At 47.9% G+C, this 26,091-nt stretch overlaps 1 protein-coding gene across 1 annotated transcript in view; it reads right to left on the reverse strand.

The window, feature by feature from the left end:
- Positions 1 to 8,342: 8,342 nt before the first annotated feature.
- gnl1 (guanine nucleotide binding protein-like 1) overlaps positions 8,343 to 26,091 on the reverse strand; it is a 42,499-nt gene continuing 24,750 nt past the window's right edge. The window contains exons 4-12 of the mRNA XM_068009645.1: positions 22,031 to 22,182; positions 21,074 to 21,145; positions 18,823 to 19,030; positions 17,560 to 17,655; positions 14,475 to 14,660; positions 13,978 to 14,156; positions 11,666 to 11,840; positions 11,323 to 11,463; positions 8,343 to 8,811 (exon numbers count right to left, since the gene is read on the reverse strand). Coding sequence (XP_067865746.1) covers positions 8,546 to 8,811; positions 11,323 to 11,463; positions 11,666 to 11,840; positions 13,978 to 14,156; positions 14,475 to 14,660; positions 17,560 to 17,655; positions 18,823 to 19,030; positions 21,074 to 21,145; positions 22,031 to 22,182 — 1,475 coding nt within the window. The 3' untranslated portion in view covers positions 8,343 to 8,545. The remainder of the gene's footprint in view (positions 8,812 to 11,322; positions 11,464 to 11,665; positions 11,841 to 13,977; positions 14,157 to 14,474; positions 14,661 to 17,559; positions 17,656 to 18,822; positions 19,031 to 21,073; positions 21,146 to 22,030; positions 22,183 to 26,091) is intronic.

Raw genomic sequence — 26,091 nt, forward strand, 5'->3', positions numbered from 1 at the left:
ACCAGGACCCAGCTCTGGCAAAGATGGATCACTCTGGTTGGAGCTACACTCGCCCCTAATCTTTGGCTAGAAGATTTCATGGCCCAGGAACCTATTTCTCAGAGGGTGGAAGCAGCTCTCCATACAGGAGGAGCCAGATGGGTAGGAAAGTAAGGCAGCAAAAGAGGGGGCTGCAGGGCTGAGGAATGATGGGGATGCACCCTGTGAGCTCCCAGTAGATCATCTTCTTGTGGGCGGTAGGAAGGGGGAATGCAGGGATGCATTCTCCCAGGCAGATGAAACTAACGAGGCAAGAACAATAGTCTGGGCAGGGGATCTTATCAGTGAATAGTCACCCAGATAGTTTCAGCTCTCCTGTCAAGGTGTGGGATGGTCATAAAAATTTATTTTTTTGCAACAGACAGCTAAATATTCCACCCAATCTACAGCTGTCTTCCCTGGGATCCTGATGTGAATCTCATTCTTCTTTCCTCAGCCCTCTCTCTTCACCCTCTCAGATATTATGCAGGACAACCAAACGAATCCCCAAAGGCAAAAGTTGGCATCCAAAAAAAAGCAGGCAAGTAACAACTGGAGTTGTAATGCAGCAGTGCTCTCACCTCTTTCAGCATCATGCCCTTTAATGAGTGAAGTTCATAAGTTGTTCTGAATCTTCCTTCTCCTTTGCACTGAGTCTGGGATGGTGACCTTATCTATTCCACCTCTCTTTCCTTATCTTTGATATCGCTCATATGATGATAATTATTATTCTTAGACTACACGTCCTGCAACAGCTGGACCACAGATCTGATGTCGCTGAATGTAAGTGGTTGCTGGATTTGGACCCTCTGTGTAAATGTCCCTGGATTTGATCTCTCAGTTTCAGTGGTCCCTGGATTTGGTCTCTCGGTGTCAGTGGTCCCTGGATTTGGTCTCTGGCTGTTAGTGGTCCCTGGATTTGGACTCTCGGTGTCAGTGCTCCCTGGATTTGGTCTCTCGGTGTCAGTGCTCCCTGGATTTGGTCTCTCGGTGTCAGTGCTCCTTGGATTTGGTCTCTCGGTGTCAGTGGTCCATGGATTTGGACTCTCGGTGTCAGTGGTCCTTGGATTTGGTCTCTCGGTGTCAGTGGTCACAGGATTCGGTCTCTCAGTGTCAATGGTCCTCGGATTCGGTCTCTCAGTGTCAGTGGTCACCGGATTCGGTCTCTCAGTGTCAGTGGTCACCGGATTCGGTCTCTCAGTGTCAGTGGTCCTCGGATTCGGTCTCTCAGTGTCAGTGGTCACCGGATTCTGTCTCTCAGTGTCAGTGGTCACCGGATTCTGTCTCTCAGTGTCAGTGGTCCTCCGATTCGTTGTCTCAGTGTCAGTGGTCACCTGATTCGGTCTCTCAGTGTCACTGGTCACAGGATGAGGTCTCTCAGTGTCAATGGCCCGCAGATTCGGTCTCTCAGTGTCAGTGGTCACCAGATTCAGTCTCTCAGTGTCGATGGTCCTCGGATTCAGTCTCTCAGTGTCAGTGGTTACCGGATTCGGTCTCTCAGTGTCAGTGGTCACTGGATTCAGTCTCTCAGTGTCAGTGGTTACCGGATTCGGTCTCTCAGTGTCAGTGGTCACTGGATACAGTCTCTCAGTGTCAGTGGTCACAGGATGAGGTCTCTCAGTGTCAATGGCCCGCAGATTCAGTCTCTCAGTGTCAGTGGTCACCAGATTCAGTCTCTCAGTGTCGATGGTCCTCGGATTCGGTCTCTCAGTGTCAGTGGTTACCGGATTCGGTCTCTCAGTGTCAGTGGTTACCGGATTCGGTCTCTCAGTGTCAGTGGTCACTGGATACAGTCTCTCAGTGTCAGTGGTTACCGGATTCGGTCTCTCAGTGTCAATGGCCCTCAGATTCGGTCTCTCAGTGTCAGTGGTCACTGGATACAGTCTCTCAGTGTCAGTGGTTACCGGATTCGGTCTCTCAGTGTCAATGGCCCTCAGATTCGGTCTCTCAGTGTCAGTGGTCACTGGATACAGTCTCTCAGTGTCAGTGGTTACCGGATTCGGTCTCTCAGTGTCAATGGTCCTCGGATTCAGTGTCTCAGTGTCAGTGGCCCTCGGATTCGGTCTCTCAGTGTCAGTGGTCACTGGATTCGGTCCCTCAGTGGTCCTCGGATTCGGTCTCTCAGTGTCAGTGGCCCTCGGATTCGGTCTCTCAGTGTCAGTGGTCACAGGATTCGGTCTGTCAGTGTCAGTGGTCCTCGGATTCGGTCTCTCAGTGTCTGTGGTCCTCGGATTCAGTATCTCAGTGTCTGTGGTCACCGGATTCGGTCTCTCAGTGTCAGTGGCCCTCGGATTCGGTCTCTCAGTGTCAGTGGCCCTCGGATTCGGTCTCACAGTGTCTGTGGTCCTCGGATTCAGTCTCTCAGTGTCAGTGGCCCTCGGATTCGGTCTCTCAGTGTCTGTGGTCCTCGGATTCGGTCTCACAGTGTCTGTGGTCCTCGGATTCGGTCTCTCAGTGTCAGTGGTCCTCGGATTCGGTCTCTCAGTGTCTGTGGTCCTCGGATTCGGTCTCTCAGTGTCAGTGGTCCTCGGATTCGGTCTCTCAGTGTCAGTGGTCACAGGATTCGGTCTCTCAGTGTCTGTGGTCCTCGGATTCGGTCTCTCAGTGTCAGTGGTCCTCGGATTCGGTCTCTCAGTGTCTGTGGTCCTCGGATTCAGTATCTCAGTATCTGTGGTCACCGGATTCGGTCTCTCAGTGTCAGTGGTCCTCGGATTCGGTCTCTCAGTGTCAGTGGTCCTCGGATTCGGTCTCACAGTGTCTGTGGTCCTCGGATTCGGTCTCTCAGTGTCTGTGGTCCTCGGATTCGGTCTCTCAGTGTCTGTGGTCCTCGGATTCGGTCTCTCAGTGTCTGTGGTCCTCGGATTCGGTCTCTCAGTGTCTGCGTTCCTCGGATTCGGTCTCTCAGTGTCTGTGGTCCTCGGATTCGGTCTCTCAGTGTCAGTGGTCCTCGGATTCGGTCTCTCAGTGTCTGCGTTCCTCGGATTTGGTCTCTCAGTGTCTGTGGTCCTCGGATTCGGTCTCTCAGTGTCTGTGGTCCTCGGATTCGGTCTCTCAGTGTCAGTGGTCACCGGATTCGGTCTCTCAGTGTCTGCGTTCCTCGGATTCGGTCTCTCAGTGTCTGTGGTCCTCGGATTCGGTCTCTCAGTGTCTGCGTTCCTCGGATTCGGTCTCTCAGTGTCTGTGGTCCTCGGATTCGGTCTCTCAGTGTCTGTGGTCCTCGGATTCGGTCTCTCAGTGTCAGTGGTCACCGGATTCAGTGTCTTGATGTCAGTAGTCCCTGGATTTGATCTCTCGGTGTGAAGCAGTGATTGGAGAAGCAGTGAGCGTGGTGTGGGCAGTGGACGCTAACATCTTATTAACCCAAACAGGAAACGCGTGAGCAGCGATTGGTGGGAAGCAGGCGCGAGTGACGCGGGGGAGGCTTTGAGCGCTCAAACTCCAACGGTAAAAGTGCGAACGGGTAAAGTGACGCTGGGATTGGAAGAGTGGAGAGCGCGAGGATGGGGGCTGTCCAGCGTGGAGCGAGATGGTAAGCGGTTGGGGAAAGGGATAGCGAGGGGGGTGGGGCCAGGGTTGGCGAGCAGAGCATCGAATGCCAACGCGAAAAGTGCGTGCGTCCTAAGTGCGTACGCAGGAAAATGTTAAACTTTGATTGGAGGAGCGCAGAGCACATGGTGAGAGGGGCAGGCCGTGAGTCAGTGTCAACAAAGCAGGGTTAGGAGATGAGCCTGGTAAAGGCCTCAGAACCCCGTGAAAAACCAGCTTTGGAAAGTTCGAGTGTAACCAATTCATCTGGTTATGGGAGAAGGTGAATTACGTGGGAGAATTCGCCGTTCGCTTGACCGGTCTCTGTGGGGGGCAAGCCTGCAGACCTAGAAATTTGATGACTGTATCGGTGCCGTTTCCTGCTCCCGCCTGGAACTGGAAAACTTTATCAACTTGGCTTCGAATTTCCACCCATCTCTCACCTTAACATGGTCCATCTCCAACACTTCCCTTCCCTTCCTCGACTTCTCTGTCTCCATCTCTGGGGATAGGCTTCTACTAATATTTATTATAAGCCCACCGACTCCCACAGCTACCTCGACTACACTTCTTTACACCCTACCTCCTGTAAGGACTCCATTCCATTCTCCCAGTTTCTCCGTCTCCGACGCATCTGCTCTGATGATGCAACCTTCCATGACAGCGCTTCTGATATGTCTTCCTTTTTCCTCAAGCGACTGTGTTTGACAGGGCCCTCAACCGTGTCCGGCCCATTTCCCGCACCTCTACCCTCACCCCTTCCCCTCCCTCCCAGAACCGTGACAGGTTCCCCTTGTCCTCACTTTCCACCCCATCAGCCTCCATATCCAAAGGATCATCTTCCGCCATTTCCGCCACCACCAGCGTGATGCCACTACCAAACGCCTCTTCCCCTCCCTTCCCATCAGCATTCCGAAGGGATCATTCCCTCCGTGACACCCTCGTCCACTCCTCCATTACTTCCACTACCTCGTCCCCTTCCATGGCACTTTCCCCTGCAAGCGCAGGTGGTGTAATACCTGCCCATTTACCTCCTCTCTCCTCACTATCCAAGGCCCCAACCACTCCTTTCAGGTGAAGCAGTAATTTCCTTGTACTTTTAATTTAATTTAGTATACTGTATTCGCTGCTCACAATGTGGTCTCCTCTACAATGGGGAGACAAAACGCAGATTAAGTGACCGCTTTGCGGAACATCTCTGCTCAGCTCATAAGCACATGACCCCGAGCTTCCTGTTGCTCTCACGCTCACATCTCTGTCCTGGGATTGCTGCAGTGTTCCAACAAACATCAACGCAAGCTCGAGGAACAGCACCTTTCAGAGCATGACGGGCCCCTCTCTTTATTTTTAGTTAATTTTTTCTTTTTTGTTTATTCTATTTTAGTTTGTTTCTACTGTGCCTCCCCACTGTTTTTTTTAATGTTCGTGCTTGGAGCCAGGGCTGTTCATTTTACACACAATTGACACCCTCTCTGTACTAATGCTTTGTCTTTCAGCACACCATTAACATACCGTTTGCCTTTGTTCATGACCTTCTGGCCAGTTATTCTCCGTGACCTTGTCCTATCAACACCTTCTCTTTTGTTATCTCTTGCCCCACCCCTGCTTTATTTGCTTTAAACTTATTGCATTTCTAATATTTGCCAGTTCTGATGAAGGATCACTGACCTGAAACGTTAACTCTGCTTCTCTCTCCACAGATGCTGCCAGACCTGCTGAGTATTTCCAGCATTTCCTATTTTTATTTCAGATTTCCAGCATCTGCAGTATTTTGCTTTTATTATAGGAGTTTGATACCATTGGTCTAGACGTTACCTGGTGATAACCAATCCGATGTAAGGGTGTCAGGCACTAATCAGGAAGGACATTTTGATTGGCTTTTCTTGCACGGAGGAATGTGATTGACTGTTAGCTCAGGCAGGGAGGAATTTAATTGACTCTTAGCTCTAGCACACTGATGGTACAAGAACTTGGGGACGCCGATTTAGGGTTTCGGGTAAAAGAAGCAGGAGCACTGCAAGAAAGAACTTTTTTTACGCCATTCTCACTCCCCGGCCACTGTCTCATGCTGACCCAGGCTGCTTGCTACCTCAGCATCCTGTTCCCACTCAAGGTTCCAAATCTCATATCCTCTCCATCCTCATCTACTTCTTCAAAGAACAAAGAACAGTACAGTACAGGAACAGGCCATTCGGCCCTCCAAGCCTGCGCCGATCTTGATGCCTGCCTAAACTAACACCTTCTGCACTTCCGGGGCCCATATCCCTCTATTCCCTTCCTATTCATATCATTGTCAAGATGTCTCTTAAACGTCGCTATCGTATCTGCTTCCACCACCTCCCCTGGCAGCTAGTTCCAGGCACTCACCACCCTCTGTGTAAAAAAACTTGCCTCGCACATCCCCTCTAAACTTTGCCCCTCGCACCTTAAACCTATGTCCCCTAGTAACTGACTCTTCCACCTTGGGAAAAAGCTTCTGACTATCCACTCTGTCCATGCCGCTCATAACTTTGTAAACTTCTACCATGTCGCCCCTCCACCTCCGTCGTTCCAGTGAAAACAATCTGAGTTTTTCCAACCTCTCCTCATAGCTAATGCCCTCCAGACCAGGCAACGTCCTGGTAAACCTCTTCTGTACCCTCTCCAAAGCCTCCACGTCCTTCTGGTAGGGTGGCAACCAGAACTGCACGCAATATTCTAAGTGTGGCCTAACTAAGGTTCTGTACAGCTGCAACATGACTTGCCAATTTTTATACTCTATGCCCCGACCGATGAAGGCAAGCATGCCGTATGCCTTCTTGACTACCTTATCCACCTGCGTTGCCACTTTCAGTGACCTGTGGACCTGTACGCCCAGATCTCTCTGCCCGTCAAAGGGTTCTGCCATTTACTGTATACCTCCCACCTTAGACCTTCCAAAATGCATTACCTCACATTTGTCCGGATTAAACTCCATCTGCCATTTCTCCGCCCAAGTCTCCAACCGATCTATATCCTGCTGTATCCTCTGACAATCTTCATCATTATCCGCAACTCCACCAACCTTTGTGTCATCCTCAAACTTACTAATCAGACCAGCTACATTTTCCTCCAAATCATTTATATATACTACCAACAGCAAAGGTCCCAGCACTGATCCCTGCGGAACACTAGTCACATCCCTCCATTCAGAAAAACACCCATCCACTGTTACCCTCTGTCTTCTGTGACCGAGCCAGTTCTGTATCCATCTTGCCAGCTCACCTCTGATCCCGTGTGACTTCACCTTTCGTACCAGTCTGCCATGCGGGACCTTGTCAAAGGCTTTACTAAAGTCCATATAGATAACATCCACCGCCCTTCCCTCATCAATCATCTTCGTCACTTCCTCAAAAAACTCAATCAAATTAGTAAGACACGACCTCCCCTTCACAAAACCATGCTGTCTCTCGCTAATAAAAAGCTCTTCCTCTGAGCTTTGCTGCTTCTGCCCCTCTCCTAGCCATCCTCTTGCTGAAACCCTGCAGATCTTCATCGTGGACAGACTTGATTATTCCACTGCGATCATCGCCTCTGAACCTCCAGCTTCCAAAGGCCTCACTCAGCCTGGATCCTATTCTACACCTAGCCCTACTTTCCCCATATTCATCCTCACTGATCTACATTGGCCCTGATCCATTGCATCAAATCTCATGTTCCTGTGTGAAATTTTCCTTAGCCCTGCCCCAATAGGGCTGCAAACATAACCAGCAGTCTAGTGGAAAAATTAACGATGCCTTGTTCATGATTGTCTATTTTAAATGGATGAAAATTTGCAGACAGTACACTGATAAACTGCCATTGCCGTGAAGCTGCATCAGTCGTGTGGTTATGGAGAAAACTGTTTATTGTTTGCAAATCCTGTTTTGATCCAAACTATATCTGTTCTGATGTTAATCCAGATCCCTCACACTATCACTCAGTAACTCCTTCTCCCCAGCACACTGTGTTATTGACTGTATCTGTTCTGATGTTAATCCAGCTCCCTCACACTATCAGGCTCAGTAACTCCTTCCAACTACCTGGCCCAATATCATAACCATTCAAACAAAAACAGAACAACTGCTTTTCTTACTAAATTCAGAGGGAGAAAAGGTTGATGTTGATGTTGTCCACTGACACCCGACCCTCCCTCTACCTTTGTCTGCAGAGCCCAGTACAGGTAACTAGAGAGAGAGCAGGTTACTCACTTATATCTAGCCCTTTGCTTGCTTCATAGAATAGTAGAGAAAGGAGTCATTCTGCCCATTGGATCTGCACTGGCTCTTTCAAAGAGCAGTCCTGTCATTTCCATTCCCCAGTTCTTTCCCCATATTCCTGCAATTTTTTTCTCCTTCAGGTATTTATCCAGTTCCCTTTAAGGTTAATATTGCATCTACATCCATCACCCTATCAGGGAGTGCATTCCAAATCCTAACCACTCATTCAGTCAAAAATAAAGGTTTTTCCTCATTTCGCCTCTGGTTCTTTTCCAATCATCTGCTCGATAATCAGAGGGCACATTCAGCCACTGGAAATAGTTTCTTCTCATTTACACTAGCAAAACCCTTTGTCATGTTGAACACCTGTAACAAATGTCCCTTTAGCCTTCTCTGCTCCAAGGAGAAGCACCCCCCAGCTTCTCCAGTCTCTCCACATAACTGTAACCCCTCATCCATGGAACCATTCTAGCAAATAGCTTTGCTACACTCTCCAAAGCTGTCAAGTCCTTCCTAAAGTGTGGCCTGTCTGCAGAGCCCAGTAACCAAAATGGCGAATGACAAGCTGTTCGCTCCAATTGCTAAGGTAAATAAAGCTTTATTGAAATAGAGCAATACATTAACGGTAAGTTTTGGAATGAGTCTCCTCAATGCACTCCGGAATGAAGTAATACACAGCAGGGGTAATGCTGCTGTTGGAAGATGCACATGCATCGTTTTTTTTCTCCCCCCAAAGGTCCCCGGTCCCACAGTCCCGGCACCGCGCGGTCCGGACCAGCAAGAGGTTAGCACTCGTCGTCTTGGAGAAGGGCAAACTTGTTCTTGCTGAGGAAGGCTCCCTTGTGCCCCTTATTGACGTCCCTACCCTCGCCTTCCTCCTCTTCCTCCTCCTCCTCCTCCTCCTCTTCATCAGCATCGTGGTCTTTCTCGTCGTCCTCCTGATCAGAGCTGGAGATCTCATCCTCGTCTTCGGAGCTCTGCTTGCTCTGCTGCCTGTGTGCCTCCTGAAGAGCCGCAATCTCCAGCGTCTCAACATGTTGCTCCCACTCCGCTATGAATAGAGAGAGAGATAACTGAAGTTACTTCATTCGCTTTGCTTCCTCCCTATCACCTCATTTTGTGCTTGTCCATTTTGGGTGCCAAGTATCAGACATCCAGCTTTTTAAAAAATTCTTTCATGGAATGTGGGTGTCACTGGCAAGGCCAGCATTTGTTGCCCATCTCTAATTGTCCTTGAACTGAGTGGTTTGCTAGGCCATTTCAGAGGGCAGTTAAGAGTGCTGTGGATCAACCACATGTAGGCCAGACCAGGTAAGGACCAGCAGATTTCCTTCCCTAAAAGGACATCAGTGAACCAGATGGGTTTTTACAACAATCAATGATAGTTTCATGGCACCATTACTGGGACTAGCTTTCAATTCCAGATTTTTATGAATTAAGTTTAAATTCCACCAGCTGCCGTGGTGGGATTCGAACCCGTGTCGCCCAGGCATTAGCCTGGACTTCTGGATTCCTAGCTCACTGACATTACCACTACACAACTGCCTCCACCTCTGTTGGCTCGGAATGCAGGTGCAAGCAGAAAGTGCTGGAAATATTGATGACCTTGGGTCACAGACCTGAAACGTTAACTCTGTTTCTCTCTCCACAGATGCTGCCAGACCTGCAGAGTATTTCCAGCACTTTGTTTTTATTTCAGATTTCCAGCATCCGCCATGTTTAGCTTTTATTGTGCAGATGCAAGCACTGGCTATCGAACCTGCTGTGCTCGATCCCTTAGTTCTTGACAGCTCTTTACATAGAATAATACAGCACAGAAGGTCATTCAGCCCATTACCCTTTCAGCCAGTGAATTCCAGATCACAACTCGCTGAATTAAAAATATTCTCATTTCCCTGTATTTCCTTTTGCCAATCATCTTAAATCTGTCTCCTCTGGTTACCGTCCCTTCTGACAGTAGAAACAGTTTGTCCCTGTCTATTCTATCAAAACCCCTCATTTTATCTTTTAAGTCCCAGTTCCAGGCCATTCAGGAGAGAATTAAGAGGCAGATCGGCCATGATATACTGAATGCCTCCTCTTGTTCCTACGTCTCCGTATCCCTGAACGCCTCTACTTCCCAAGTATCTGTCTCCCTTGAAACACCAATTAATTCTGTAATCTCTGGCCTTCTGGGGCAATGGGCTGCACATTCAACCGTTTTGAAGAGAATCTTTTTCGTATTGGATCGGGTTTTAACCAACTTAGTCTGCACTTTAAGATGCTGTCCTCTTGGATTCCTACATTACAACAGTGACTACACTTCAAAAGTACTTCATTGGCTATAAAGCGTTTGGAGATGTCCGGTGCTCATGAAATGCACTACATAAATGCAAATCCTTCCTCCCGCGCCCCCCACCCCACCCCAGACTTCAAAGTCAGTCTTGGCTTTGAAACATCCACCCAGAAGGCGAGGGGTGCAACATTAATTAAGGTGTTAAAAGGGAGACAGATACTCACTTGGGAAGTAATGCTCTTGAACAATATGGGTACTGAGATTTAACAGATAAATTACTGTCTAGCAAGTTAATCTAAATCTTTATTACACTCCGGTTAAGCCACAGCCAGTGTTTTGTGCCCAATTTTGGGCACCACACTTTAGGAAGGATGTCAAGGCCTTGGAGAGGGTGCGATTAACTAGAATGGTGGCAGGGATGAGGGTCTTCAGTTCTGCGTCGAGAAGGCTTAGGGGAGCTTTGATAGAGACAGTCAAAATTATGAAGGGTTTTGTTAGAGCAGGCAGGAAGAAACTGTTTGCACTAGCAGGAGGATCAATAAACAGAGGAAACTGATTTAAGATAAATAGTAAAAGAAATAAGACAGGTGAAGATGAGTATTTTTTTTTTATTCAGCGAGTTGTTCTGTAAGGTGCTGCCTGAAAGAGTGGTGGAAACAGATTCAATAGTAACTTTCAAAAGGGAAATGGATAAATACTTGAAAAGGAAAAATTTGCAAGGCGATTGATGGGGGTGGAGGGGGTGATGGTGGGGAGGGGAGAGAAGAGAAGGTGGGGGGGGGTGTTGGTGGAGGGGTGGGGGGGAAGTGGGACTAACTGGTTTTCAAAGAGCCGGCCCAGACACAATGGGCCTAATGACCTTTTCCTGTGCTGTAAGATACTACAGCTAAAGGGCATGGCAGGTTCAATGGCCAATGCTTGCATCTATTATCAATTTTATTCATCATTTCAAACACGCAAATCAATCATTGCACACAGTAAATCAAACAGAATGTGCAGTGCCCTGGTTACACCACCTCAAGGACCATGTTCAGTTCTGGTCACAGAAACACAAGAAAAGCATCAGCGACAGTTTAGAGAAAGAGGCAATGAGGCAGATCCCTTGTGCCAAGAGGTACAAGGAAAGACGAGAGAGCTTTACTCTTTGTAATGAGGCAAGCAAGACACATTCTTAACTGTTGTGTAAAAATCTTTGAAACAGGGAAGATATTCTCCAAAATTCACGAGGAACCATGTCCCAGATTCAACTCCGGCTGGACATGGTGTACAAGTCGACAGAGTCCTCACCTTTCTGCACGGTGTAACCTGGGGGTCGCATGCACAGACACAGGCGCCCGTCCACGGTCAGTCGAAGGATGCTGTTAGCCGCCCGGTACACATCATTCCGCGCAGCTTTAGCTGTCTTGTAGCCCCTCTTCTCTGCCCAGGCTGCAAAGAAACAAATGACAGATGGTGTGTAAGCAAGACGTTAATTCTCACCCCAGGTCCTGCCTGCAGCTTGTTATTAACACCAGGCACAAGGACAAAAATGCTTTTTATCCTGCAGATTTTTTTTTTTAAACTATGATCAGCCTCTTTCCTTTTTCCCAACCCACAAATTCCCCAACTTTTGATATTGTCGTCCAGTTACCTTCACAGATATCCCAGGCTGTGAACTTGTCCTCAGCCTGCTCCCCAAGACTGTTGTCCTCCACGTTAGGATGCTTGAGCTTCAGCAACTTCTGTACAGGAATCCTCGCAGCCAAGTAACCAACTGAGGTGTAAGGCTCCTGAATCTGTGCTATCGGGTAAATCCCAGATAGAATCTACAGGGAGACGGAGGCCAAAATTTATCCCTCATCCAAAATCAATATAACAGATTATCTGGTTATCTCTGCTTTTTGAGAGACCATGCTGTGCACAAATTATCTGCTGCACTTCCTACATTACAACAGTGACTACACTTCAAACTGAACTGAATGTAAACCGCTTTGGGACATCGAGGTTGTGAAAGGCGCTATATAAATGCAAGTCTTTCTTTCACCCCTGTGGCTCACTACGTCAGTGCACAGCCTGAACCACCACAGACCTCATCTCGGTCAAGACCGGGGTCAAGCAAGGCTGCGTCATCACACCAACCTTCTTCTCCATTTTCCTCGCTGCAATGCTACACCTCACCTCCAGCAAACTACCCGCACAGGCATGGAGATAATCTACAGAACGGACAGGAAACTGTTCAACCTACGCCACCTTAAATACAAAACTAAAATCACTCCAGCCTCAGTCGTCGAGCTTCAGTATGCAGATGATGCTTGCGTGTGTGCTCACTCTGAAACTGAGCTCCAGATCATTGTCAACTCCTTCCCCAAAGCATGAGAAAATGGGTCTTTCACTAAAAACTTGGAAAACGAAGGTCCTCTTCCAACCAGCTCCCACAGCACACCACCTCCTCCCCCATCAATCAAGATCAATGGAGAGATCCTGGAAAATGTGGACCAGCTTCCATTTCTTGGGAGCTTCCTCTCGGCGAAGGCAGACAGAGACGATGATCTTCATCATCGCCGCCAAAGTGCCAGTTCAGCCTTTGGCCGCCTGTGGGACAGAGTATTTGAGGATCAGCATCTCAAACCTGAGACTAAGATCATGGTTTACAGGGCAGAAGTGATCCCAATGTTCCTATATTCTTCGCAGACTTGGACAACCTACAGAAGGCACCTCAAAGCACTCGAGAAGAACCACCAGAGCTGCTTCCACCAAGATCCTCTAAATCCCATGGCAAGAAAGGCAACGTTCTCTCCCAAGCCAACCTGCCCAGCATCACCCAAAATCAGCAGAACACATTGTTCGCATGCCTGACACCAGATTCCCAAAGCAGCTGTTTTAATCGGAACTTTACCACGATGGGAGACTCCTAGGAGGACAGTGGAAATGCTCTAGAGATGTCCTCAAAGCATCCCTGAAGAGATGAGACATTCTGTTGACTTGGAGGAGTCCCTGGCTCACAATTGTCCTAAATGGTGAAAGCTCAATCCACAAGGCATCATACAGCTCAAGGGACTTAGTTGGGAACATGTGGAGGCGAAGTCGAGCTGCATGACTCTTCAAGCACCACCCGCCCCTCACGTGGCAGAGTCTGCAGATCATGTAGTGGACTTATCAGCCATCTCAGAACCCATCCTGAGGGATTAACTAAGAAGCAGCACAGCCTGAAGTGGAACAGCACCACACATACCCAGATGACTCCAGCTTCAATCTGCAGTCTGTACTGAGCTACTTAAGCTGTGTACCACTGGGCTGCTACATTTACTCTCAGTGCTCCTGGGTTGGAGACCTGAAAGAAAAGGCCCGGCTTGCTGCTCCTGACTGCCATCTAGTGGACCCTATTGGAAAATTCATAAAGACAGCAATGGGCTCAGTTGTGAGGACCCTCATGACCGAACAGCTGGCTGACATTTACAGTCCAGATTCACGCAAGAATAGTCACTTGGTTAAGTTTCCCCGACTCCAATGAAATTGCAACGAGGCAAGAGCCAACAATGGGCAAAAAAATTTAAAAAGGAAACAGAAATCAAGTTCAGGAGAGGAAAATGTGTTGCGCAAAACATTGTTGAGACCTGAAACTCATTCCCAGGGTGTGTGTTCAGATCTCTCTGTGGCCTCGCCCTTCCCATCTCTGTAACCTCAAGTCATACAATGCTCAAAGATCTCTGCGTTCCTCCAATTCTGCTCTCCAATACATCCCAGACTTTATTTGCCCCAGCACTGGTGACCATGCCTTCAACTATATAGGCCTCGTGCTCTGGAATTCCCTCCCTAAACAGTCCCAAAATCTCCTTACATGGTCTGGTATCAAGTCTTTGTCCAATTACATTCCTGTGAAGCACGCTGGGACGTGTTAAAAGTACTACATAAATGCAAGGTGTTGTTGCAGTATTACCACCTTCACGCAGGCTGTTAACTGACCTGTTGCTGACGGTCCACGAGTGACGGGAAGATCAGACCCGGGCAGTCGCAGAGCTTGACGGTGGGAGTCAGGAAGTAGGTCTGGAAATACTTGGTGTGACCCGGGGTGCGGGACACGCTCACCACCTTCTTCCCCACCAAGCCGTTGATGAGAGACGATTTGCCCACATTCGGAAATCCTAAGGGAGATGAGGAAAGATAGGTGAAAGAAGCTGAGTGTGGGGTGGGGCTCGGGGGGGGGGGGGTGGGGGGGCAGTGGGGGAAGGAAACCACTTGCACACAAGTTGCACATTTTTGACATTATTTTGAAGTTTAAACAAGTTGTTCGGTTTTCTGCAACATTGCCATCTGCTGGCAGTCCAAGTGTCCTGCATCAATATTTACTTGGAAAGGAAAATGAGGGCATTTCTCGGCCAGAGAATAAGCTGCTGGTTTCCAGCTACCAACCACTGCATCAGCTGCACTAAAAGCCAAACAGACCGGTTGTGCCAACTCACCCACGCAGCCCACGGTGAGGATGCCATCCTTGTAAAGTTCGTCCACCGGTGCGCACATTTCCATGGCAGAATCTGTCTGATGCTCCACCAGGACAGCATCATCTTCATCCTCCTCGTCAGTCAGGTCTTCATGCTGAGTGTTTGCTGCATCCCTCTCCATCTTCTCCTTCCAACTGGTCAAGGACACTAGCAAGAGACAGAGAAGTAATCACACTATTGGAGAAGGAGGGGAAACAACGAGGGCTGAAATACAACACAATGGAAGTTACAGTATAGCTGTGAAGAGCTTTGGTTAGACCAAATCTGCAGTAACTGCACTCATTTCTGGCACCGCAACTCAGAAAAGACATAAAGGCCTTAGTGGGGTTGCATTGCAGATTCACCAGAATGAAACCAGGGCAAAGCAACTTAAATTGAGAATAAGTTGCATAGACTAGATTTATATTCCCTCAAGTATAGAGGATTAAGTAGTGATCTAATTTAGGTGCTTACGATTAAAGGATTAATAACATAAATAGGAGGAGTAGGCCATTCAGCCCTTCGAGCCTGCTCTGCCATTCAATGAGATCATGGCTGATCTTCTGCCTCAACACCAATTTCCTGCACTATCCCCGTAACACTTGATGTTTTTAATGTGTAGAAATCTATCGATCCCAGTCTTGGAACATACAGAATGACTGAGCCTCCACAGCCCTCTGGGGCAGAGAATTCCAAAGGTTCACCACCCTCTGAGTGAAGAAATTCCTCCTCGTCTTAGTCCGAAACGGTCTGCCCCTTATTCTGAGACTGAGTCCGTCGGTTCTGGACTCACCAGCCAGGGGGAAACATCCTTCCTGCATCTACCCTGTCGATCCCTGTAAGATCTTTGTATGTTTGAATGAGATCACCTCTCATTCTTCAAAACTCCGGAGAATAAAGGCCCAGTCTATTTCATCTATCTGCATGGGACAATCCCTCCACCCCTGGAATGAGTTTGTTGAACCTTTGATAGGGCAGATAGAGAAAAACTATTTACCCTAGGAGTCCAGAACAAGTGGGCAATTAATCTTAAACTTAGTGCTAGGCTGCTCAGGGGTCACGTCAGGAAGCACTTCTTCACACAAAGGGTACTAGAAATCTGGAACTCTCCGTCTTCCCCACCCTTCCAGTCACCCAATAAAAAGAATGTTGCAGCTGGGGAGGGGGAGTCAATTTAAAATTGCAAAATTGAGATTAAGATTTTTGTTGGGTAAGGGTATGAACAGTTATCGAAGCAAGGTGAGCAGATGGATTTAACATACTGATTGGTCAAGGTCTAACTGAATGGCAGAACAGACTCAAGGGGCTGAATGGCCACCTCGCGTTCCTATCCTCTTGTTTGACGAGAGTAAATAGGGAGAAATTGTTTTCTGTGGCAGGAGGGTCAGTAGCCAGAGGACACAGATTTAAGGTACCGGGCAGAAAACCCAGAGGCGAGTTGGATCTTTCTTTTTAAAGATGCAATATGCTATGACCTGGAATGCACTGCCTGAAAGGGCGGTGTAAGCAAATTCAACAGTAACTTTGGAAAGGGAATTGGATAAATACTTGTAAAGGAAAATAACTGCAGGGCTGTTGGGGAAAGCAGCAGCAAGGAAGTGGGACAAGTTGAATTCAAAGAGCCAGCAGGCAGAACGGGCCGAATGGCCGCCTTCTGTGCTGAGAGATTCTCCAAGAATGGCGAGGGCTTGCGCTGATGTAGTGCCAGTTCCTGCCAGCATGTATCACGAGTCACTCAGAGAACAACTGAATCCAGGAGAGACAGAACGCAGCAGCAGCTGGGAAAAGAACCATCAGCTTTTTTATGTAGCACCTCTTTCATTGGAGAGGAGCCAAAAGGGAAGTCACAAAGGGCCAGTAGGAAGACAGACAACATGGTCAAAGAGATAAGACTTTAAAAGGTTTTTGAAGGGAAGTTTTTTTTTTTAAATTTGCTTCCTCAGGGTGTGTGGAATCGGGAAGTTCTCATTACTGCCCTTTCCGAGTTACTCCGGCCACGCAGAGGTGGCAACTGGCGTTTGGGCCATCCAATTGACCTCCACACTCTAACTGAACAGAAAGCGTGGGTGGGAGAGGGTGTGGTCTGAACAAAAAGCGTGGGTGGGGGAGGGTGTGGTCTGAACAAAAAGCGTCGGTGGGGGAGGGTGCGGTCTGAACAAAAAGCGTGGGTGGGGGAGGGTGTGGTCTGGGTGAAAAAACAAATCGTCTGGGTTCCTGCCCTTGAACACAATACAGCGACAACCTATTCACTATTCAGTGCACGTGTGTGGATTTCGGGCAAGGACACAACAGACTGAACTGACATGCTCCCACTGTTGAGTAACAAGCTCAGAGTGTTTTGGCTAACCCAGTGCTCAGTAACCCAGCAAGGAGTCAGCAGCTTCAGCATGACTTGAACTGCAGAAGTAGTAGGAAACATGGGGAGTGTAAGATGACAGCACACCATTGTGTACAATTCTGAGCACCGCACCCAAGAAAGGATGTCAAGGCCCTGGAAAGGCTACAGAGGAAGTTTACCAGGATGATTCTAGAGATGAGGGATTTCAGTTACTTGGAGAAACTGAAGAAACTGAGATTACTCTCATGAGAGCAATGACAGCTAGGAGGAGACCTAATAGGTATTCAAAATTACATGGGGTTTTGATAGAGCAAATAGGGAGAAATTATTTCCCCCGGCTAATGGGTCGGTAACCAGAGGCTATCAATTTAAAAATAATTGAGAAACGACTAGAAGGAAAATAAGGAGTAATTTCTTCAAACAGGAACCTGCTAAGATCTGGAACACTCCTGGAAAAGCATGTCAGAATCAGATTCCATAGAAATTTTCAAAAGGCAACTGGGCACCTATGTGAGAAGGACTAATTTGTAGGGTTATGGGCAAAAAGCTGTGGTATGGGACTACATTGGACAGCTCCTTAAAAGAGCTAGCACAGGCATCACAGGCTGAATGGCCTCCCTCTGTGCTGTAAGATTCTACGATCCTTATGAAATTTTCATATCGGTCCAGAACGTTCTTTCCCTTGTGCCCAAGCTCACTTCCTGTACCCGCCCCAATTCCAAGCCTCACCTTTCCCCTGCGTGATGGTCTCACAGGCTTTGAGGAGTTGTTTGGGCCCCACGGCCATTGTCCTGACCCGCCTCCGTCGTCGCCGCTTCTGAAAAACTAAACTCCACAGCAGACACGTGAATGAAATGCACAGTCCCACTACTCAAGCTTTCATAATTCAAGAGCTGCACATTTACACCATGAAAAGATATCTGAAGTTATTAAAACTGATATCACTCACTGCGTCTTTCACAAAAGTGAGGGAGGGGAGATGATGAGCAGACTAACCCTCTCACCATTTACAGACACCAGGGCAGCCTGCTCCCAACGGAGGGGATTAACCCTCTCACCCACCACCCCCCATTCACAGTCACTGGACGGCCTGCTCCCAATGGGGGGGGGGGGAAATTAACCCTCTCACCCAGCTCTCCGCAGTCACAGTCAGACACTGGGCAGCCTGTTCCCAATGGAGAGGTGGGGGGGGGATTAACCCTCTCACCCAGCTCTCCGCAGTCACAGTCAGACACTGGGCAGCCTGTTCCCAATGGAGAGGGGGGGGTGGATTAACCCTCTCACCCAGCTCTCTGCAGTCACAGTCAGACACTGGGCAGCCTGTTCCCAATGGAGAGGGGGGGGGGGGGTGGATTAACCCTCTCACCCAGCTCTCCGCAGTCACAGTCAGACACTGGGCAGCCTGTTCCCAATGGAGAGTGGGGGGGGGGGGGGTGGATTAACCCTCTCACCCAGCTCTCCGCAGTCACAGTCAGACACTGGGCAGCCTGTTCCCAATGGAGAGGGCGGGGGGGGAGGGGGGATTAACCCTCTCACCCAGCTCTCCGCAGTCACAGTCAGACACTGGGCAGCCTGTTCCCAATGGAGAGGGTGGGGGGGGGGGGGGGGGATTAACCCTCTCACCCAGCTCTCCGCAGTCACAGTCAGACACTGGGCAGCCTGTTCCCAATGGAGAGGATTAACCCCTCACCCAGCTCTCCGCAGTCACAGTCCGACACTGGGCAGCCTGTTCCCAATTGAGGGGCATTAACCTCTCACCCACCCCTCTACACTCACAATCGAGTTCCATCAGAGCTAAGGGTCTAACAGTTTGGCATACAGCAGATAGAGATAGTGTGAACAGTGGACTGACTCTGGATAGGTGAGGCTGCTCTGGTCCTCCAATACCAATGCAGACCAGGCGAGTAGGTCAGACTGCACACAGCTACTCTGACTCAATGCCACATCCATCATTAAACCAGCAACCATGGCAGAGACCGTCCCGCTACTTACCGGCGCTCGGATCTGTGTCGCCGGGTTTCTCCCGCGGGTACGACGTGAAGCAGAGCACATGGAGCTGAGGGAACTTCTGTTGGAAATAATGTTTCCAGGCCGCCACTAGGGCGGGCGGAGCGAGGTCGATCTTATTCAGCACCAGGATAATGCTCTTCTTCATTTCCTGGGTTACATAGTCATAAAGTGCCGGGGAAAAGTGAATCACCTGCGGGGAAAAGGAAAGGAACTGGCTCAAGAAAGACACTGGTAAGTATAGGTGTACTAGGTAGAATAGATGGATGCTGAGATGATGTTTCCCCTTAAGAGAGAGACTTAGTTTAAAAGTAAGGCGAATATTTTTCGCTGAGGATTGTTAGTCTATGAAATTCTCTTCCGCAGAGAGCAGTGGAGCCAAGGTCATTAAATATTTTTAAGACTGAGTTAGATAGATTCTTGATTGACAAGGGAGTCAAAGGGTATATGGGGTAGACAGGAAAGTAGAGTTGAGGCCACAGTCAGATCAGCCATGATCTTATCAAATGGCTGAGCAGGCTCGAGGGGCCGAATGGCCTATTCCTGCCCCAACTTCATATGTTCTTATGTATGTATGTTCGTAATAGTCATAGTTAGCTTTCCTTAATATATGGGTGTGAATGGGAGGTAATGGCCTGCTACGGTCAGGAAAAAGAACCCGACCCGAGTCCCTCCAATTTCGCCCCGGGCCCGAGCCAACCCGAGCCCGACCCCACTTGACCCGACCGACCATCACTTTACTTACCTTGCGACTGGGAAGCTCCACGAAGCTGCAGCGCATGTGTGATGACGTCACTCGCTCACTGCGCAGACTCAGTTTCGTCCCAGACTCCCAGCTCAGCTAAGTTTTTTTTTATTTTTAATAAATAACGGCAGAGCACTTACTGTGCGTGTCCGGTCCGGCCCGACCCCACTGGAGCACGACCTGACCCGAGCCGAGCCCGACACGTCGTCGGGTTCGGGTCCGGTAGCAGGCCTTTAATGGGAGGGGCTATGTGCAAGCTGTACACATCTATTTTGTGTGCGTATGAATGCCTATGTATCTGTACGTATGTGTGTATGCATATGTGTATTATAAAATGGTAGACATTACCTTATTAACCCACGCAAAGAGAGAGGAAATTTAGTAGGTATTATCGTGAATCGATTAAGAATATGAAGGGAGGCATCACCAACTTATATTTATATAGCGTCTTTAAGATAGTAAAATGTTCCAAGGCACTTCACAGGGCATTAGCAAACAAAACGTGACACCAAGCTACATCAGGAGATATTAGGGCAGGTGACCAAAAGCTTGGTCAAAGAGGTAGGTTTTAAGGAGCATCTTAAAGAAAGAGGGAAGGCAGCAGAGGTGTTTAGCAAGGGAATTCCAGAGCTTAGGGCCGAGGCAATTGAAGGCAGAACTGCCAATGGTGGGACATTGAAAATTGGGAATGCTCAAGAGGCCAGAATTAGAGCAGCACAGAGATCTCAGAAGGTCGTAGGGCAGGAGGAGGTTACAGAGATAGGGAGGGGCAAGGACATGGAGGGATTTGAAAAGAAGGATGAGAATTTTAAAATTAAGGCATTGCCAGACTGGGAGCCAGTGTAGGCCAGTTAGCAAAGGGACAATGGGCGAATGGGACTTGGTGCAAGTTAGGTTACTGGAGCAAAGCTTTGGACACGCTCATGTTTATAGAGGGCTTAAAATGGGAGGCCAGCAAGGAATGCTTTGGAATAGTCGAGTCCAGAGGTAACAAAGGCATGGATGATAGTTTCAGCAGTAGATGAGCTGAGACAGGGACAGAATTGGGCGACGCTACAGAGGTGGAATTCGTGTGAATAAGAGCTAGTTATGGAGGAAGGCCATTACTGATATCCATGGTTTCTCATTAGTAAGCACCATGAACAAGAAACCAACGTTCTTGTGCAGTCTCATTGCAGGGAGATTAATTCAGTGTGGGGTGGATGCAATGACATAATGGCTATTAAGTCTATTGTGTCAACCAGGGCAGCAACATACACACAGCAGTGGCAGCAAGAAAGAGACAGTCATTTGATAGATGACACTCATCACCCAGGAAACATAAGAGATACTAATGTGATGCTACTGAAGATAGGTCATTCAGCAAACAGTGAGTTTATACATAACAGCAGCAATTACTCCCATCCGATGCAAAGATTCACAGCATTTGTTCAGTCCGAACCTTTCTTCATACTGAAGCCCCTGCCTCGTGGTCCCGTTCATAGTACCTACCGGGTGTCTGATGTCTGTGATCAGCAGTACAATGTCAGACATCTCCAAGACTCTCCATAGCTGGCGCCAGGTCTACAGGACAGAGACAGGGACAGAACAAATATAAAAACTGAGATAATGATGCAGAGAATAAATGACTTGTTGGTGGCAGTGTGTATTTCCTGCATGGAGATGCATCCAAACATCTCTAGACATTCCAACTACAATGGCATACATTGAAAACAAAAATGAACCAGTACACAGCCACCACACATTCCTCCCACCTGGCGCCAGCCAACCCATCCTCACACCAGGTGCTAACTCCACTGTGCATCTTTTCCAGCTCAGCTACCTACTTCCAATAGCGAGAATTCCATAATGCATTGCTAGGTATGGCAGGATAACATCATTCAGTCTACACTCTTACTCCCCCCAATCCCTCTCCTCACTGAGAATTTTCAATGATTGGTTGGGGAGTCAGCGACAGATCAGAGGAAACGGTCTTTCCTTGTTTACCATCAAGATTTTGCATAATTTCAAAATCATCTCCCAAATCATCCCTGCTCCAGCAGATAGTCCCAAGAGTCTTTCGTCTTTCAGATGAGAAGTTCAACTGAGGCCTCATTTGCTCTCTCAGGTGGATATAAAATTATCCCATCGCATTATTTCAAATAAAAGCAGGGGAGGATACCCCTGTTAATCCATATTAATCTCTAAGCAATTACTAAAAAACCGAATACTGTTAGTATTCCCATTGCTGTTGGGTTGAGCTTGCTGTGCAGATTGGCTTCCCCAGTTCCTACAACAGTGACGGCGTTTCAAAAAGTACTTAATTGGCTGTAAAGTACTTTGGGACATCCTGAGGCTGTGAAAGACACTGTATAAATGCAAGTCTTTTCTTATCTTAAGCTCCTTCTGCATATCTATACCCCCGACAACATCTTGACAACTGTTATCGCTAACAGCCACTCTCCTCACCTCCAAGTTGTGCTCGAAGTAACTGAGCTTCACAGGATCAAATGTGCTGTAAATCTTATCCAAGTATTCGCGGAACGCCTTCTCCTCTTGTACCAGAAGTTGCTCCTTCGTCATTGCGTAGTTCCAAGGAGAACGTTTCGGAAAGTCCAACACTGGGCACGAGAGAGAAAAATAAAATGAAAACATCTAAAAGCACAACTTACAAAAAGCAAAAAGGGTAGCTTATAGAAGCTGTACTTCGCCTGCTGGTGAAGATCTGACACTGCATCACAGAAAGGACATGGGTTTAGTTCCACCAGTGAGTCACAGGATCAAGAATCATTCTTCAAGGTAAGCCAAGCCCTAGGGTTCATTTTTAGATGGATAGTTGAAAAAGCTGTTAAACTATCAAACCTTGGTTAGACCACACCTACTGTTAACAGTACTGATCCCCAAATTGTAAAAAGGATATGGAGGCAGTGGAGAAGTTGCAAAAAAGATTCACAAGGATGCTACCAGAACTGAGGATATACATATCAGGAAAGGCTGAACAGGCTGGGTTTTTTCTAGAGTTGGCTGAGGGGTGGCCAGATAAAGGTCATTAAGATTATCAAAGGTTTCGATTGGGTACAAGACCAGGGGCCATAAATATAAGATATTCACGAATAAATCCAACAGGGAATTTGGGAGAAAGTCCTGTGCCCAAAAAATGTCAAATGAGCTACCACATGGAGTAGTTGAGGTGAATAGCAAAGATCAAGGGTTCTCAACTTTGGGTCTGTGGCTCCCTAGTGAGAAGCTTTCAAGGGACGTACCTCCGCCCCGCAGGTTCTCTCAATACTAATCTCACACCCGGATTGGCTCAGCTCTTACCAACTGATCGGCAGCCATCACAGTCAGCACCATTCCAGTCATGTGACCCATCTGAACACCCTCCCCTCCCCCACCCCGAGCCATCAATTCATTTCCAAAGCTCAACATTAAACTGCCTATAACATTTTTAATAGATTTTTCACTGTTCTAATCCAATAATAAAATGTTATTTTATGACTGCGAGATGTTTGATTACTATTCTCTCCCGTTCTATTCCCTGCCTTTCCGCCACTCCCATGCTACAGAATGGCACAAGCAAACTATTCTGTTTGAATTATCAGCGCAGGGCCCCAGGTGAGGGCCCTGCCTACTGGAGGCGGCCCCGAATGCTCCGATGAGTACAGCTCTGCTTCAGCTGCACTGGAAGCGTTGATCCTATTCAGTACAACCTACTTACACAAAGCTGGATTTTCAACAATGAAAACAAAGTACCAAACCTTGACGAACTTTGATGATGACATGCGTGTGTGCTCGTCGAAAATATTTCCACATCGTGGCAGAATTGCACAGCACCACCAAGTTTCATATTAAGTAAAACTAAAAATATGTTTAACTGTATAACTAATTTTTAATACAGAAGAAAATTCTTGCATTGTTACAGGGGGGTTTTTGTAACACGGGGGAGGAAGGCCTCAGAAGCAGAAAGGTTGAAAACTGACAGATGCAGTTAAAGGGAGGCTAGATGAGCATGAGGGAGAAAGGAGTAGAAGGATATGGTGATGGAGTTAGATTAAGAGGAGTGGAAGGTGGTTTATCTGGAGCATATTGGCAGCATAAACCAAGTTCTACGATGTAGACTCAAAGTAAAGGAAGAACTTGAGTTTCTATAGCGCCTGTCACAACCTCAGGATATCCCAAAGAACGTTGCAGCTGATTTTTTTTTCATTCATGGGATTTGGGCATTGCTGGCTAGGTCAACATTTATTGCCCATCGCTAATTGCCCTCAAGAAGATGGTGGTGATCTGCCTTCTTGAACCAACTGCAGTCCATGTGGTGTGGATACACCCACAGTGCTGTTAGGAAGGGAGTTCCAGGATTTTGACCCAGTGACAGTGAAGGAACGGCGATATAGTTCCAAGTCACAATGGTGTGTGGCTTGGAGGGGAACTTGCAGGTGGTGGTGTTCCCACGAATCTGCTGCTCTTGTCCTTCTAGATGGTTGAGGTTGCGGGTTTGGAAGCTGCTTTGTAAGGAGCTTTGTAGTATTGCTGCAGTGCATCTTGTAGATTGTACACACTGCTGCCACTGTACATCAGTGGTGCAGGGAGTGAATGTTTGTGGATGGGGTGCCAATCAAGTGGGCTGCTTTGTCCTGGATGGTGTCGAGCTTCTTGAGTGTTGTTGGAGCTGCACCCATCCAGGCAAGTGGAGAGTATTCCATCATACTCCTGACTTGTGCCTTGTAGATGGTGGACAGACTTTGGGGAGTCAGGAGGTGAGTTACTCTCTCAGGATTCCTAGCCTCTGAAGTTCTTTTGAGGTATAGTCACTGCTGTAATAAGAATACAAGAGCAGGAGGAGACCATTCGGCCCATCAAGCCTGCTCTGCCATTCAATACAATCATGGCTGATCTTCTGCCTCAACTCCACTTTTTCACTTGCTCCCCATATCCTTAGATTTCCTGAGACACCAAAAATCTGACTATCTCAGCCTTAAATATACTCAACGATGGAACATCCACAACCTTCGAGGTTAACAATGTAGGAAACCCAGCAGCCAGTTTGAGCACAGTAAGCTCCCACACACACACACAAGGAAGCTCCCACAAACAGCAATGTGAGGATGGCCAAATAGTCTGTTCGAGTTTCAAGTTAAGTTGATAAATATTGGTCAGGACACTGGATATAGCTCCCCTGCTCTTGTTCGAATAGCGTTGTGGGATCTTTTATGCCCACCTGAGATTGCAAATGAGGCCTCAGTTTAACATTTCATCCAAAAGACGACAGCTCCAACAGTGCAGCACTCCACCAGTACCACAATGGGTGCGCCAAGCTAAGATTATGATCAAATCTCTGGTGTGGGACTTGAACCTATGACCTTCCGAGTCAGAGGCAACAGTGCTTCCCACTGACCCACAACTAACTCCTAGGTAGGGGGAAGGCCAACAGATATCATGCCGGCTTGGACCTGATAACAAAGCAGGTGGGAACAAAGGCAGTTGTCAGAGAGTCAGTTGGCTGCCAAGTCAGTTACAGTGATGGAAGTATGTTTATTGGGACTGAAAAAGCAATGATTTACATTGGCGGGGGTGGTCGATGGAGAAATATACTGTTTTGCAGTGAGCTAATATACAGGCTTTCCACCTATGATCCCTGCATTTAAATCAAGTCCGGAATGACGAGGGTGAAAGTCTCCTTTGTTTTATGATTGTATGGGAAATGATTTTTGATTCCCTCAGCCCACATCCTTTTGGACAGAGCCATAACACACAGCTGGCTTCATTACTACACTGTCATCAGACTTGGAGCTTTACTCTGTATCTAACCCTGTGCTGTGACTGCTCTGAGAGTGTTTGAAGGGACAGTGTAGAGGGAGCTTTACTCTATATCTAACCGCGCTATACCTGTCCTGGGAGTGTTTGAAGGGACAGTGTAGAGGGAGCTTTACTCTGTATCTAACCCCGTGCTGTAACTGTCCTGGGAGTGTTTGAAGGGACAGTGTAGAGGGAGCTTTACTCTGTATCTAACCCCGTGCTGTAACTGCTCTGAGAGTGTTTGAAGGGACAGTGTAGAGGGAGCTTTACTCTATATCTAACCCCGTGCTGTAACTGTCCTGGGAGTGTTTGAAGGGACAGTGTAGAGGGAGCTTTACTCTGTATCTAACCCCGTGCTGTAACTGTCCTGGGAGTGTTTGAAGGGACAATGGAGAGGGAGCATCCAACTATGCTTTGGCAGTGTTTGATGCTGATACTCAGTACCTGAAGTAGGAACTGCTCCATATCTCAGTGCCAACGCCCTACCTTGCTAAGGGTAAAGTTAAGCAATTTTTTGTTTGAATTATTAATCCCCATGTTGCCATGATTGCCCCTGCTGGCAGAGAGGATTAAGAGGCTCTGCAGTAGCGGCTGCTGTTGGTGGCAGTTTTAACAACATGTTGGTGTCAGCAATGTCAGTCACAGAAATGCTGATCGTTATGGAATGTTAACAATCCAGATTTACTGCGAAGAGAGCTACAGCCCCGAGCCCTAGCTGGAGAGAACAGCCAGTG

Source organism: Heterodontus francisci, chromosome 29, assembly GCF_036365525.1.
Source record: "Heterodontus francisci isolate sHetFra1 chromosome 29, sHetFra1.hap1, whole genome shotgun sequence".
Lineage (NCBI taxonomy): Eukaryota > Metazoa > Chordata > Chondrichthyes > Heterodontiformes > Heterodontidae > Heterodontus > Heterodontus francisci.